The sequence below is a fragment of the Mchenga conophoros genome, linkage group LG11, assembly GCF_057382185.1.
Source record: "Mchenga conophoros isolate Kocher_MC1m ecotype Shallow Benthic linkage group LG11, M_conophoros_male_GT1.1, whole genome shotgun sequence".
Lineage (NCBI taxonomy): Eukaryota > Metazoa > Chordata > Actinopteri > Cichliformes > Cichlidae > Mchenga > Mchenga conophoros.
In genome coordinates this window covers 24,364,250-24,379,219 of record NC_140536.1, presented here as the reverse complement: position 1 = coordinate 24,379,219, position 14,970 = coordinate 24,364,250, and the positions used below count along the sequence as shown (strand labels likewise).

At 43.8% G+C, this 14,970-nt stretch overlaps 1 protein-coding gene across 5 annotated transcripts in view; it reads left to right on the top strand.

Moving 5' to 3' along the window:
* The window catches only part of ddr1 (discoidin domain receptor tyrosine kinase 1), a 57,040-nt gene that overhangs the window by 36,857 nt on the left and 5,213 nt on the right, over nt 1–14,970 (top strand). For 2 of the 5 annotated variants that reach the window (XM_085291687.1, XM_085291684.1), the window contains exons 9-19: nt 2,230–2,479; nt 4,294–4,449; nt 5,044–5,106; nt 6,210–6,376; nt 7,369–7,576; nt 8,468–8,587; nt 11,433–11,734; nt 11,823–11,950; nt 12,878–13,075; nt 13,178–13,445; nt 14,175–14,324. In XM_085291687.1, coding sequence (XP_085147813.1) covers nt 2,230–2,479; nt 4,294–4,449; nt 5,044–5,106; nt 6,210–6,376; nt 7,369–7,576; nt 8,468–8,587; nt 11,433–11,734; nt 11,823–11,950; nt 12,878–13,075; nt 13,178–13,445; nt 14,175–14,324 — 2,010 coding nt within the window. The remainder of the gene's footprint in view (nt 1–2,229; nt 2,480–4,293; nt 4,450–5,043; nt 5,107–6,209; nt 6,377–7,368; nt 7,577–8,467; nt 8,588–11,432; nt 11,735–11,822; nt 11,951–12,877; nt 13,076–13,177; nt 13,446–14,174; nt 14,325–14,970) is intronic. The other 3 variants (XM_085291685.1, XM_085291688.1, XM_085291689.1) reach the window with 3 other exon arrangements.

The window sequence follows — 14,970 nt, the reverse complement described above, 5'->3', positions numbered from 1 at the left end:
GAGGGAAAGGAACACAGGAGCTTATTAAAACTGAGATTTCTCTCTATATATAACAGTTAAATTGATTGGTGCATTTAAGATCATATAAATGTATTTATGTAGTTGATATTTATTTTTTTGGCAGTTAAACCCTCCACAGTTTCCATCCAACAGGAGTCTCTTTGTCTGTGTGATACATTTCAAAGCACGGCTCAGTAAATGGGGCGTCTTTGATGCATATCATCCTTTTCAGCTTAAAATGAAGATCTTTTTTTCTAACTGTCTGCCAAAAAAACCCTCCAAAACTTAAGTTGAGAAAACCAGACAGCAGTCGAATCAAACTTTCTTTTTTATGGGCTACAGTCTGAACGTTCGAAGCACCTCGATGCGTCCAGCTTCTCGAAGGCACAAAAATGTTAACTTTTGTTAACTGCTCTGTGTCTGTCTTCCTGTCTTCCTGTGTTATGAACAGGCCATTGACTTGACAAAGAAGTATTTGTAATTAATACATTGTTTTGGTTGATTCATTATCTCATTAGCCCAAAACAATCATGTCCCATTTCTCCATCTGATGAAACTGCTTAGAAATTCCTTTGTCTCCAAGCAGCTCGGGCCCTAAAACGAACTCCATCAGCACCGTTATGTGTCTGTGTGTCTCTCTTTTTAAACAGCACTAAGTTCCTTTATCTGCAGCGTCAGGAAGCAACATTTTTACTGGAATAGCTCTGCAGCCATTTAATTAGTTTGAATGTGCCATTGTTTATGATGGGACAGTGCATCAGTGCTCGTCTCTCTGGGAGCCACCAAATTGCATCACAGTCTGTTTGTGCGTCTGTGCGGCTTTTGGGGTTAGTTTGTGGAGCAATGAGGGGGATAATGGTGTGAAGCAACCCAGTTTGAATTATAACTGTGTTGTCTTATTGGACGCGGACTGGAATGTCGGTTTGGGTGAGAAGCACCATATACATCTCTGTGGATTGAACAGCCTGCATGCCTTAAAAAGGGCACAAGTAATTACTCTAAAATCTCCTGACAGTGACTGAACATTTTTTGAATCTTTATTTTCTTTTTCCACGTGTTTTTCCACAGTTTACCTCTGTTACCTTTTAAAAATCTCTCCCAGCGGTATTCGTGGTGTTTTTCCTACGCTTATCCTGTTTTTCTTGCCTTTTCCCCAGTCGTTTTCATACACTAACCTCAACTGACACGCAGCGTTACACTAGCCTGCCCGAGCGGATATGTCAGACACACAGGTCAAATAAACAAGGAGAGGGAACCTGAACCTGATTCTGGCTTGACCCGTCTCTGAAGACCGCACTTCCTCAAACTGTGTTTAATAAGAGAAATCTGCCCTTTGACATTTTGTCAGCCATAACCTGCACTTCTTACACATTTTCTAAAGTTTCTGTTCTGTTCTTTGGGCCTTTTTGTCCAAGATTTTTGCCCGTGCATGTGGACGTAGACAAATATATCCCTTGATTTCTTAACGTGTGTCTTACATTAAGCTTTTGCAGCTGCATTCCCTGAAGGAGTAGTAAATTTCCTTATTTCTGTTGACTTATCAGAGCTCTACCTCTACCACCAGCTTCCAGTGCATACCCACACACCCCATTTTGTCCCCTTTCCAAACAGAAACACTTGCACGCCGTGTGTGTGTGAGAGAGACTTAACACGTGGATTAGGTTAGAGCAGCTGGCCTTTCAGTGTGTAAGGTTTACAGCTAACCTCGTTCTTAATTTTCAGTCTCTTAGATCTATACTTTTGACCTCAATTGACCAACCTCCATCTTCCCCCACATCCTCGTCTCTTCTTGTCAAGCTCCTCTTTCCGCTTCCAGCCACAACGACTCCTCGTATATTAATTCAGCTTTTATGGATTCTTCCGTCTTTGGCCTTTCCCTGCTTGTAAAACAGAGAAGATATATCCTCTATTCTCTTCTCTTCTGTCATACACTTTCTTTTCTTCTACCCTCCTTCTCTCCTCCTGTGTTCTAATTTTGTTAATTTGCAGCCCGGCTCTGCTCTAAGTCGTGCCAAAGCAATTATGGCTCAACAGAAAGAGAATGTGTCATTAATTATGTGCGTTAATTTAATCTCTTCCTGCCTTTCCGCGGATAATGAATGACAAAGGTCTAAAGGTTTTCCAGATATGTCCATGAGCTATAGGTAGTGAAAAGATTTTGTAACTGATTGCAACTTTTTCTTTCTTTTTTTGCTTCTCTGCACTCACACAATTTTCTCCTTCCTCTAGGTGCACAGTAATAACCGTCACACACAGGGTGTCAGAGTTTTCAGCAAAGTGGAGTGCCTTTTTAAGCCTGGCATCCTCCAGCCATGGTCCTCTCCTGCCTTCACCTTGCCTGTGCCCCTCGAGGATCTAAAAGACCCCTCGTCACGACCCATCTCTCTCCCACTGGGCGGCCGGCCGGCTCAGATCCTCCGCTGCAAATTCTACTTTGCCGACCGTTGGCTGCTCATCAGCGAGATATCTTTCCTCTCTGGTAGGAAACACAATTGAGTTTGTCCATTTTTTTCATCTGTGAGATGTGTATTTTAGCCACTCTGGCAGGCGGTTATTGCTTCTATAGACGCTAGGCGCTTACATCACACATATCCTAGCAACTTGCACTATCGTGGAAGTCAAGCTGAGTTTTAGCTTTGTCTAGGGAAAGGCTAAATATAGATGGCACCAAAACAAAAAGCCAAAAAATACCGACCTGTGAGAGATTGGATTTTCATCCATGCTACAGCAATCAGCTTTCCTCAGGTGTTCAGTGTAAAATTTAAGTAAAGTGGAGCTGCTGTGGCTTTTAGAGTGAAGCTTTCAGCCTTTTAACTGATCAACATGTTCAGCATTTGAGAGTCCTCTTTTGGACATGAACAGAAAAATCATGCTATTCTCTGAGACATTATCAGTACTTTCCTATTCAGAATTTTAAAAACCCAAAGCAGCCCATCTGTGAACATAATTAGCGTTCATTCTTTTCTACCTGATCTAAAACACTATTTTTAAAAAAGTGACTATTTTCCCTCCATCTGTTGTCTTCATTATCTGTGTCTAGGTTCCAACAATCAGGCGCAGCATGAAGGCGAACAGAGAAAGATGAGTTTCATGCCTATCTGAGTCAAAGTCGGATAGAGGACTCCTCTGCTCTCAGCTTCAGATTACTGTGACTAATTAAGCTGTCTTTTCTAGTTAAAAACACTGTCAGGTGTAGTTGGATAAGAATCAGCCGAGTTATCTCACCAAACTCAGGTGGCTCAGATCAGTGGACCCAGCAGTGGCCTGACACGTCTTGCTGCTGGACTCGAGCCACACTGGTGATAAATGACCAAATGAGGTTTGGTTCAAACGTCTGACACGTAAAGAAAGGTCGCACGAAGTCTGTAACGGACTTTATTCACAAAACTACCGACAAATGCAGCTGTATGCTGTGTTAGTTAGAGCTGGCTCACATCTGGCATCACAAAGCGGTCGGCCTGGTTGATAACCTGTTACTCAACTATCCACCGGGCTAGCATTGCTGGCTTAGAGGTAATTTCAGAGTCAGATGTTCCTTACACCCTCTAATCACGTATGTCTACAGCAGGGGTGCCCAATCCCGGTCCTCGAGAGCTACCGTCCTGCAGCTTTTGGTGCATCCTTGTTCCCACACACCCGAATCAAATGAATGGCTTGTTATCAGGCCTTTGCCAAACATGATGGCATGCTGAAGAGGTAATCAAACCATTTGATTCAGCTGTGTTGGAGTAGGGATGCATCTAAAAGCTGCAGGATAGTAGCTCTCGAGGACTGGGATTGGGCAGCCCTGGTCTACAGTCTATCTCTCACATTAGGGGGTCCATATAAACATTCGGCGCTCATTCATTCTGCATTCAGCAGCTGAGAGTATGCTCAGAGCTCCTCTGCTGTCAACTTTCACAAACCGAACTCCTTCCAGCTCCCCGGTCGACTCCTGCATTAACATTTAGTCATACGTGAGCTACAAGACCGAGATGCTGGCTGTGTTGTGCAAACAAAGCAGAGTATGTTATTTGATTACCTGCCGAGGGTTAGTGAGCTAACACAATCAGTCATGCTAATCGATAAGGAAAGGATCAGTTCCCAGTCAAAAACAAGGTAATTAAATCCAATGAAATGAATTGGCTTTCTCTGGAATAACAACCAGCTGTGACCACAGTCACTGTTTCCTCACAGCTGAGGGCTACCAGAAGGTGTGCTGCGTCACACAAAACCCTCTAAACACATAAAACATGATTTATTTTCATTAAATTGACTTCTCCCCCTCCCCTCTGTCTCTTTTTGGTTATTCAGAGCCGTTTGAGGAGGATGTCACAGACACTGATTTATTTCCTCCAAATATTCCCAAGATTCCTGGCACCAAATCATCTTCTCCTCCTCCTGTTAATGTCACCTCCTCTGCTCCCACATCGAGCCGCGGTGCCTTCAATTCCACTACCGGGCCTACTGGTGAGTCCTGCGCTTCCCCTCTATCCCTCTGCTCATCACCCCAACATTTATCTCCCCTCTCACTCTTTCCACTTACCATTCCTTCTCTGTTGTCTCCTTTTATCACCTGCCGTGCTCTTTCATTTACCCCTCCGTGGTCCATGCTGCGCTCTACCACATCTCTAATTCCCCTGATCTCTCTATCATCTCCTATCTCTTATTTTCCAGTTGCCATGAGTGTAAGCATGTTGGCAGTGCATCTGTGTCATGCGTATGAAGCAGATCCAGAGGCATGCAGCGCCAAAGGAGGCACGTGTTTGACTGGCCTCTGTCGTCATCACGAGCTCTGAAATTTCTTTGCCTGAACCTCTGTGCCCGATCCTTATCTAACACAGTGTGTTGTATTTAAAGGAGAAATCAGGCTTAAAATTAAAGGTCAATTGTTTCATTATGGTTTTTTTTTAATAACTTTAAAGATTGCTGTATCGGAGTAAAAGAAAAAAGGCAGAATTCTGCTTTCCAGGACTTTTTTTTCCTCTGCTCATCACTCTCTTCTGAGTCTCCATCACTTTTCTTCTCATGCCTTCCTCCTTTGTCCATCCCTCGCTCCTCCAGAACCCCCCACCACCACCACCACCGCTGTCATGATGGACACCACTGGTAACTGGACGCTTTCAGGTGAGAGGAAAAAAAGAGAAGAGGGGACGATCAGAGGGGTGGGGAAGCTAACTCCATCCACTCTGGCCCTCCTCCAACATCTTAAAACTGTCCCATTGCTCGGTAGAGAGTATGAAGTATAATGGGAGAAGGATTACAGGGGCAGTCTTTGGCACCGGGCTCTCTCCCCTGGGTTTGAAGATATACAGCTGGAGGAGAAAACACTAACCGAGCTATAGTAAAATTTATTTATGTATGAATAACAACTGGGCTTCCTGTGGTCTCACAAACTGCATGTTTTTCGGGAACTGGCTCTAGTCTCCACAGCTAGACAATAACAGGCTTTTTAGAAAGCTGGAAATGGTTTTCTGTGGCGTGTATGCTGCTTTGTCCTCGTTACTGGCTGCGGTTGAAGGGCTTTGGTTGGGTTTATTTATTACCCGCATGGTGTTGAAGTGACAGACAGAAAGGGGCCGTCTTCTGATCTGACATTGTAATGTATCAATTGGTGGTAAATGTGCGCGCACTAGCGTGGGCGCAGGTGTGTGTTTGTTGATGATATGCATTTATGTGCGCACATCTACGGAAATGCATTATGCACCATATTGCATGAGTTTCTCTGTTGCCTGTAAGAGTTTGTTTATGGGCAAAAGTTTACACTAAACTGTACCGAGGAAACTCTTTCATTCATCTTTCAAATTACACGCCACATTTGACCTTCAAAGGAGAAGAAATAGCTGCTTGATTCTGATTAATAGTTGACTTTAAAGCGCTGCATAAAGCCAAACAGTGTTGACATACTGTTCTCACAGCAGCGGGCTCTGAGAAGCTCTCTGGTATGAGCGGGCATACTAAATGCATTCTCACACAGGCAATCCCTATCAGATGCTTTGTAAGCCTGATGAAACCGCGACCTCAGTGAGAGCGTGACTGTGCCGAAAGAGCAAATCCTCGCAGTCTGACCAGAGCATTAACTCAGACCAGCGTGCGGTCTCTCACAAACACCCACACACGAAGACCCCGGTGTTGCATGGTGATCGATAGACATGACGTCAGACCCGCATGCAACTTTTAGGAAATCAAGGAAACATGCTAACATTTCATCCTCTATTTGCCTTCTCCAGGGCCGGCGTTTGCTGCTGTTACTCCAAGGGCGGGGCTTCCCGTGGCTAAAGACGACAGCAGCAATACAGCCATTCTGATTGGCTGCCTGGTGGGCATCATCCTTCTGCTCCTGGCTGTGATAGTTGTCATTCTTTGGAGGCAGTACTGGAAAAAGTTACTGGGAAAGGTGGGTCCAGACTCGGGTCACATGGCATTCCTTTTTAAACTGGCGCTCATGGAGGATCAGCTCATGAAACATTTTCTTATTTATCCCAAGTGGTTTATATTCATCCGATCTTGGGTTGTATCCAAAGTCAGTCATTCGTTCACAGTTCCCCTATTCCCTGTTTTGGGAATTTTATGTAGGTTACTGTGTAGTCAGTTAAACTTTCCAACATGACGATGATACAGGACAAAGGTACACCGTGGAAGAGATACAGAGGTTAATAATGACTAATGATTAAATGCAGAGTGGTGTATAAACATGCAGAAAGTGAAAAGGAAACACTCAGTGCATCATGGGAAGCCCCCAGTAACCCAGGTGTGTTGCAGTATAAGTAAGGGAGGGTTTAGGGTCACCACATCCAGCCCATTTTAAAGTATGTGTGCACTGTGGGATACTTTTAGTGCACGAGTATAGTAATACTTCAAATGAGCAGCTCTACAGAAAAGCCAACTCATTATATACTCATAATGAGCAGTGTGGGCTTTTTCTTCTTAAACATAGTCCTGATTTTATTAGCCAAACTTTTGAAACTTTTGTTTTTTCCCCACGCTCGTTCCAGCTAAAACATGTTTGTTTACTTTTGCAGAAAGCCTTGAAAACCTCAAAAATTACAATAATTTTCTAGAGAACCGAAAATGGTAAACGGTAATTTTGCTGTTAACAGATTCAAGGGGAACTACTTTCTGCTGAATAAATGGCTCTAAGCGAGAAATGTGATTAGCCTGAGCTGTTCCTTTTACCCAATTTTAAGTGATTGATGGCATCCTGAGATAACAACTGCCAGTCTTTTGGCAGAGACACTCTGCATTTCCATCTGGATGTGTAGTGGGAATCATTTTACATTTATTGCTAATTGTGTAACGATCAGTGCCCGTTTTCACGGTTTGATCACACATCTGCTCCGGAGACTCAGATGGTGCATTTATATTGCCTGAATACTCTGCCCTCCCCAGGCCCAAGGCAGTCTGTCCAGCGATGAGCTGCGGGTTCACCTTTCGGTCCCCTCAGACAACGTGGTCATCAACAACACCCACAGCTACTCGAGTCGCTACCAGCGCATCCACACTTTTCCAGATGACCGAGACCACGACAGAGAGGCAGAAGGGGAGTATCAGGAGCCCAGCGCCCTGCTCCGGCCCCGAGATCACAGAGACAGCACAGGTACCTATTCAGTTATGTAGGATATGGATGGAAATGTTTGATTCATTGAGGGGTTAAAGATTTCTGTTGTAGCTGCTCAATCCAAAGAAATCACTCTTAGTTTTGATTGATGCTAAACATGTGGTGACAAAGATTGATCAGCCACTTGCAGCTGGCTTGGAAACGATGCACTCTTCCACATGTACAGTGTGTAAATTTCTACAATAATGTATGTGGTTTATACGGATTGCTTTGTTGATCATATCAGAAAGCAAACACATTTGGAGACGGGGGGAAAAAATGTGGCATGAATGTCAAGAAAACAATAGTTTTACAACACGTTCCACCATGCTAAAGTAAATCAAACTAAACACCCTGCCAGGGAGAGGGCCTCCATGAAGATGCACAGCACAGAGGGGGCACAAAAGAGCTATTGTTCTGGGAAAAGGGAAGAAAAGCAACAAGGGAGGGGGGAAAAGACGAGTAAAGAAATAAAAGGCATTCCTTTGCTTGCATTGTACCGCAGGAGGTCGGCATGCCATCTTTACTAGGCGCCTGTGTGAATTTGAAATAACACGAGTAACAGAAACATTATTTTATCCACTGGTTCTTGTTATGTTTGATTGTTGCCTGAGTTACGTTAACTTGCCTGTTTTTGCAATGCACTTTTGTTCTGTGCTCCATGTGCCAGCGCAACCCCACCTCATCCCTTTTATTATGATGGATATGCTAACATTGTCATGCTAATCATTGGTATTTTGTTTTGCTGTGTTTGTACTTTGTGCCACTTTCTGTGCGTTGTACGATCCACTTTGTGGTGCCTGTGTATACCCCACCTCGCCCCGTGCATCCTCTTGTGTGTGTGTGTGTGTGTGTGTGTGTGTGTGTATGTGTGTATGTGTGCACTCCCAGCCTTGCTGTTAAACAACCCAGCCCATTACCTGCTCCTACCAGATCACAGAAAAGGCTCGAGAGCATTAGTCGTCCCCAGCTCCACACAGGTTCGGGAAAAGAGCCTCAATGTGCCCCAGGGTAAGAGACCTCAGACTGGGCCAACAGTCAAGAGGGGCCCCTGCTTCATTACCTACCTATCCATCTGTGACTACCTGAGTCGAGACGGCAGATGTGCTGTCGCAGTCGAGACACAAACATTTCTTCCTACATAGAATTAGTGTATTTTGCATGTGTCTGACCTCTCCACTCATTTCTCATTCACTCACCACTCACATTACTCATTGCTTGTTTGAAGGGATGGTTTGGCTCTTGGGTAATTCTAAAAGTGTTCACTGACTAACAGACTCAGACTTTTTTCTTTTTATAAAGCTTGCAGCGAGCTGAGCCAAGCTGAAAGCATAGCTGTCACACTAGCAGTCATGCTGCTGCTAGATGCACTAAGCAGCATGGCTGTAATGATCAACTGGATGGTCCCCCCCTGTAGTTTGTACCTTTCACTGAGTGACTGAGCAACTCAAAGCTTTTATTTATGAAGAGAAATTAAGTTACTGACCAATTTATTAGGTTTGCACCTTTTTATGCCTTTAGAAGTGCCCTACTGGCACCCAGTGTGGTCTTCTTGCTGTAGCCCATCTGCTTCAAGGTTTAAAATGTTGTGCATTCAGAGATGCTCTTCTCTCTTCATTCTTCATTCAGAGGTGCTCCTCGCTTATAACGAGTGGTTATTTGAGTTATTCTTGCCTTCCTATCAGCTTGAAGCAGTCTGGCCAGTCTCCTCTTACCTCTGACTTCAAAAAGGAGTCACTGGATATTTTCTCTCTTCGAGCTCATTCTCTGTAAACCCAGAAATGGTTGTGTGTGAAAATCCCAGCAGATCAGCAGCTTCTGTAATACTCAGACCAGCCACCAGCATCCGTGTCACATTCAAAGTCAGTTAAATCACATTTCTTCCTCATTATGATGCTCTGTTTGAACTTCAGCAGGTCTCTTGACCATCTCTGCATGGCTGAATGCAGTGAGTCACCGTCATGTGATTGATCAAGCGGTGTTGTTTGCTGGTTTGCAAATATTTATGCTCACTGTTGTTAGTGAGCTTGCATTTTTAACTTCATTTTACAGAAAAAGAAAATGCATCAGAGGACAAATGTATACAAGACATAAATCACAAGAAGTATTGTGACAAACTTTATCAGACGAATAATTCTAAGCGTCTTACTTCTGAGTAGGTCACAATTTTTGTTGCTGTGTACTAAGTGGTATTAGAGACAAAATTAGAGAAAATGTGAATTATTATTTTCAAAATTTCAAATGACATTTCACAAAAGCAAAGTTTGAATAGAACAATGTGCATTTTTTCTACCTCACCCACTAGTTTCTGTCTTTCTGTTTCTCTACTTGGTGCTTAATTAAATGTCAGCCTACATTGGTCTTCACAATCCACAGCAGAATAAAAATCACAGCATTGTTTTCTTAACTTTACGTCTATCTGTTTTTAATAAATAGAAGCAGCATTATTAAAAACACTGAATTAATAATTAATTACAAGGCTCAGTCCTGGATCGTAATCCTGGCGCCACGTCTGCAGTCGTTCCTGGACTCTTCCACAGTTCCCACCATTGACTTCCACATTTGTGGGTTTGATTGAATCATTAATTATTGGACGGACCGCAATAAAACTAGCCTCGACGGCTAAATGCGGTGATGCCTTCGCTTCACGTCATCTGGTCACAATTTTAATTTGTCTAATAATTTGGTTCATGGCCAAAAATCGGTAAAACTAATCTTGACCAGTCTCGTGTGCACGTTGTGTTTTGCTACCTGTTTAAAATTAACATGTTAGTCCTGCCGCTGTGAGCCTGTTAGCATGCTGCTGTTTGCAATCAATCACAGCTGTACAGAACTGCAACGTGGCTTATTTTAATTTTTACTTAATTGTCATTAATTATTATAAAGTCCAAAATGCTGAATTTAAGCAGTTGTTTAAAACATAATTAATATTCATGGGGCCGTGGGTGCTCAGCTTGAAGCGGACTAAGAAGTCTCTTATCGTTCCCATTATTATTTTAACAAAAATATAACAACTTAGTATTCAAAGGCCACACTCCCCGCAAGTGTTTGACTTTTATGAACTGTTGAAACCTCATGAGAGGAGTTTGTGTTGAATGTAAAGTACCCCTTGTTAAATTAAATATTTCAGAGCTGTTTAAATTCTATTAGTAAGCGCAGCAGCACATTTTAATTAGGTTTAAATCTAAGCAGAATAGACCGATGCTGTGCAATACATGAAAGGGTTTTGGGGTTTTTTAAGTAAGAAAGTTTAGCCTTCAGTCAGGAGCGTGTCACTGATTTTGACAGCACCTTCACGCCTTTCACGTCACAGACCTCCGTGATTTATTTCTTATGGGGGTGATTCAGTGTGTCCGCTTAAGCAAAAGTCTCCCCTGCCATCACTGCATTGTGTGAATGAGCATACCAGACACAACCGCAGTGAGAAACGAGCTCACAAATTTGTGATTGCTGATGACTCTTAATAAATTAAGACGATCTAGAGATCCCCAGTGTGCGCTGGAATTTCTGTTGGATGACAGTTTCTGAGTTATTCTTCCTTTAGCTCAGCGTCCAGGCAGATGAATGACTGCACAGCTGTGTGGGCCCATCATTTACTCATTTACAACGGTGAATTTGTGAGGTCAAAACACCTTTTGTGTGTGATTTCACTCAGTTTGCCTGTTTTACTCTTCTAGTAGATGTGCTGAACGTTATTGAACAAGTCTCAAATGATCCAATCCATCCCTTCACAACAATAATTCCCAAACTGTTTAGAGACAGCTCTGTTTTTAAAATGTATTTGATTACACATTTCTTCTCTCACAGTAGTTTCTCAGTCTCATCCAGCCTCTCTGCATCTTCCTCCTCTCTTCAGCTTGTGGTCTGGACTTTGACATGGAGAAAGGTTTCCCCCCAGCACAGGATGAGCCTCCTCCCTACCCCGGGTCCCCTCCTTACCCTTCTCTCTCTCCGCCCGTGTCTCCCCCGATGCCCCCCAGCGTCCCCCACTATGCCGAGGCAGACATCGTGAGCTTGCAAGGTGTCAGTGGCAACAACACCTACGCTGTTCCGGCCTTGGCCTCTTCAAGCCCCGGAGCTGATGCTGCCCCGCTTCCAGAGCTGCCGCGCCAGTGTCTCATCTTCAAGGAGAAGCTCGGGGAGGGGCAGTTTGGAGAGGTGAGAAATGAGATGAAAAGTAACTCCAGTGGGTAGAAGGGTGAGTGTGCTTTAACAGTGCCTGCCTTTTTCATTTTTTGGGTGAAAGGTACACCTGTGTGAAATCGAGAGCCCTCAGGACCTTCCTACACTGGAGTTCCCCTTCAATGTGAGAAAAGGTCGCCCCCTTCTGGTAGCTGTGAAGATACTGCGCCCAGACGCCTCCAAGAACGCCAGGTCTGTAGCATCATATGTGCCTCAGCCTGGACTCTGGCTTCAGTGTGATTCACAATTGTTCTTTCTGTTATCCCACCCTAACTTGTCTTTCACGCTTCCTCCTGAGGTCCTTGAACCTAATAAGTTTCTTAATTATCAAGGAGTATTTAGTGGTCATTTGAAAACAAATCATTGGATATTCTCAGGTTCTCTGTTTTATTTGAAGTGTTAACCTTTAGTAGAAGTTTGTTGCCATTTTTGTAAAGCAAACCTTGTTTTCATGTACAAATCACTCACAAGCCACTCGCTGGTGACAGTGAGCTGATTACTGCCTCTACAATAAATGCCTGCTTCTCTCTCTGATCTCTGTGGATCAAAAGTTAATTAAGAGAATTCAACTGCTTATTTGATGCCTATCACTGTGCAGACATCTCTCCCTGTCTGTGACCTCTAATGACATGTTTCTGTCTTGGAACTAATTGTAGGTTTTTTTTGGCCATATGTGCACAAACTAGATGAGGTTTCTGGGTGTCTGTAGACTTGTAGGTGTTTGACTCCCTTCACCTGCTGCTTCTTTACTCCGGCTCTCCCGGAGTTTTGCTCTGAGCAGATTAAATCAGCACGTGTGAGCTTATGTTCAGGGAACATCTTCCCACAGATTTATATTTGAGGTTAGTGAGAGCCAGAGCTACACAAACATATTGAGCAGCAAAAACAAATCAATGAAGTGAAAAGTGTGGAAAGCCACAAGGAGCTGCAGGCTGGAGGTGTTGATTATTGACCACAGGGGGTCGGCAACCTCCTCACTTTACCCAGAGTTAACATTAAACATGTTGTTTGATAAATATTTAAGTATGCTTTTTTTTTTTAACAGTAAGCCTGAGAAGGAATTGTTTCTCTTTTTTTTTTTTTTATCTCTGATGTAACAACTTCTTCTCACCTCGACAGGAACGACTTCCTGAAAGAGGTGAAGATCCTGTCTCGCTTGAAGGACCCGAACATAATCAGGCTGCTGGGAGTGTGTGTGAGCAGTGATCCGCTCTGCATGGTCACCGAATACATGGAGTGTGGAGACTTGAACCAGTATTTGTCCCAACGAGTGCTTCTGGACAAAACTGGACCTTCACACAATACGCCAACCATCAGGTAGGACATGCGAACAAATGTACACACATACTTAAAAGCACACACAGACGCACACAAAGCAACAGTTTTTATTTTCTTCCATCTGTAATTTCCTCCCTCCAGTTACCCAGCGCTCATTTCCATGGCCAGCCAGATTGCGTCAGGAATGAAGTTCCTCTCCTCGCTTAACTTCGTGCACCGAGATCTGGCCACACGTAACTGTCTGGTTGGGGGTGAGAGGGGCGAGAGCGGAGAGGACCAAGGCGGTGAGCGTCACATCAAGATCGCAGACTTCGGCATGAGCAGGAACTTGTACGCTGGAGACTACTACAGGATCCAGGGCAGGGCCGTGCTGCCAATACGCTGGATGGCCTGGGAGTGCATACTCATGGTGAGAGCACAGGAATGTTGTCTTTATATTGGATTAATTAACAAACGTGGAGATGACTGTTCTTTTTATGCAGTTTCTTAGACCACATTTGACTGCAGTGGTTCACAGTTTGACTTGCAGTTATGGGGCTTCAGTTTCCTAATGTTTCCTATATGCATCATACACATGCAGTCATGTGGCGGCAAGTGAATCATATTAGATTCAGGAATTTTTGAGGCCTCGACATCATCAGTGTACATGGGGTTTTTTCCCCCTGAATTTATACAATCAAACACATGCAGTGCTACAGTGAGATACATTAAAACTTATATATGGAAACTGATATTTAATTTATTCATCAGAGCGTTCAATATAAATTCAAGAAATTCGAATTTTCTGGCTTTTTGGGTTAAATTAACTTAATGATGATAACAGGCCGGTTTTTCGAGGCAATGAATGATCACAGAAAGGTAGCCGTACAGATGTGCGTGTAGGTCCACCTCCCTTACACACAGAACAGTGCTTCGCTGTCCACCTTGGGGAAACACCAGTAACAGAGCATAAAGTTTAGCCAAAATAGAAACAGGAAATTACCGGCCAACTGTGAAATGTCTCAAATATCCCGTCAGTAAATTTTAAAGAACAGATCCACAAGCTGAGCATAGATGATACAATGTGATTACTTTTACAGTAATGGAGTTTATGATAACGAAGGTGACTGCGTCGGTGTGTGTTGGTGTCTGATCACAGGGTAAGTTCACCACGGCGAGCGACGTGTGGGCGTTCGGAGTCACTCTGTGGGAGATGCTGAGCGTTTGTCAGGAGCAGCCGTATTCCACCCTCACAGATGAACAAGTCATCGACAATGCTGGCGAGTTCTTCAGAGACCAGGGCAGACAGGTACATCTCAAACGCAAACACACTAAAACGAACTAAAACAGCATCCATCCTTTTTCTTAACTGTTTGTCCCATTCACCATCCCAGCTGGTGAAACCACCTCTTTAACATGTTTTTACTGTTTAGTGATCATATGCTGAAATATCACTTTCGAACTGTGAACTTAATCGTGATTTGAGCAGACCTGGGAAAAAAAAAAAAAGCACAAACAAACTGCATCAAATGACCGATTTCATGTAAGGTTGCAAACACGGCCACCCTGCAGAGGAAGCTGCACGGGCTGGCTGGACTAAGCCTCAGAGGTAGGAGCTCAGACATCTGGAGGGATCTCAGCGTAGATCTGCTCTGCATGTCAAAAGGAGCTACTTGAGGTGGTTCAAGCATCTGGTTAAGAAGCCTCCTGGGCGCCTCCCTTTAGAGGTTTTTCACGAATGCCCAACTGGGAAGAGTCCTTGGGGTAAACCCAGAACCTGCGGGAGAGATTACATATCTTGCCTGACCTGTGGATGCCTTCAGATCTTCATACAGTTCTTCACTCCCATAAAGACTTGCTTTGATGACCCTCTTCGCCTCACTAACTTCTGCCACTTTGTTCTGAAACGTGACAGAAACCACTCAGTTCAGAAAAGAGGAACCGGGGTTACCCAA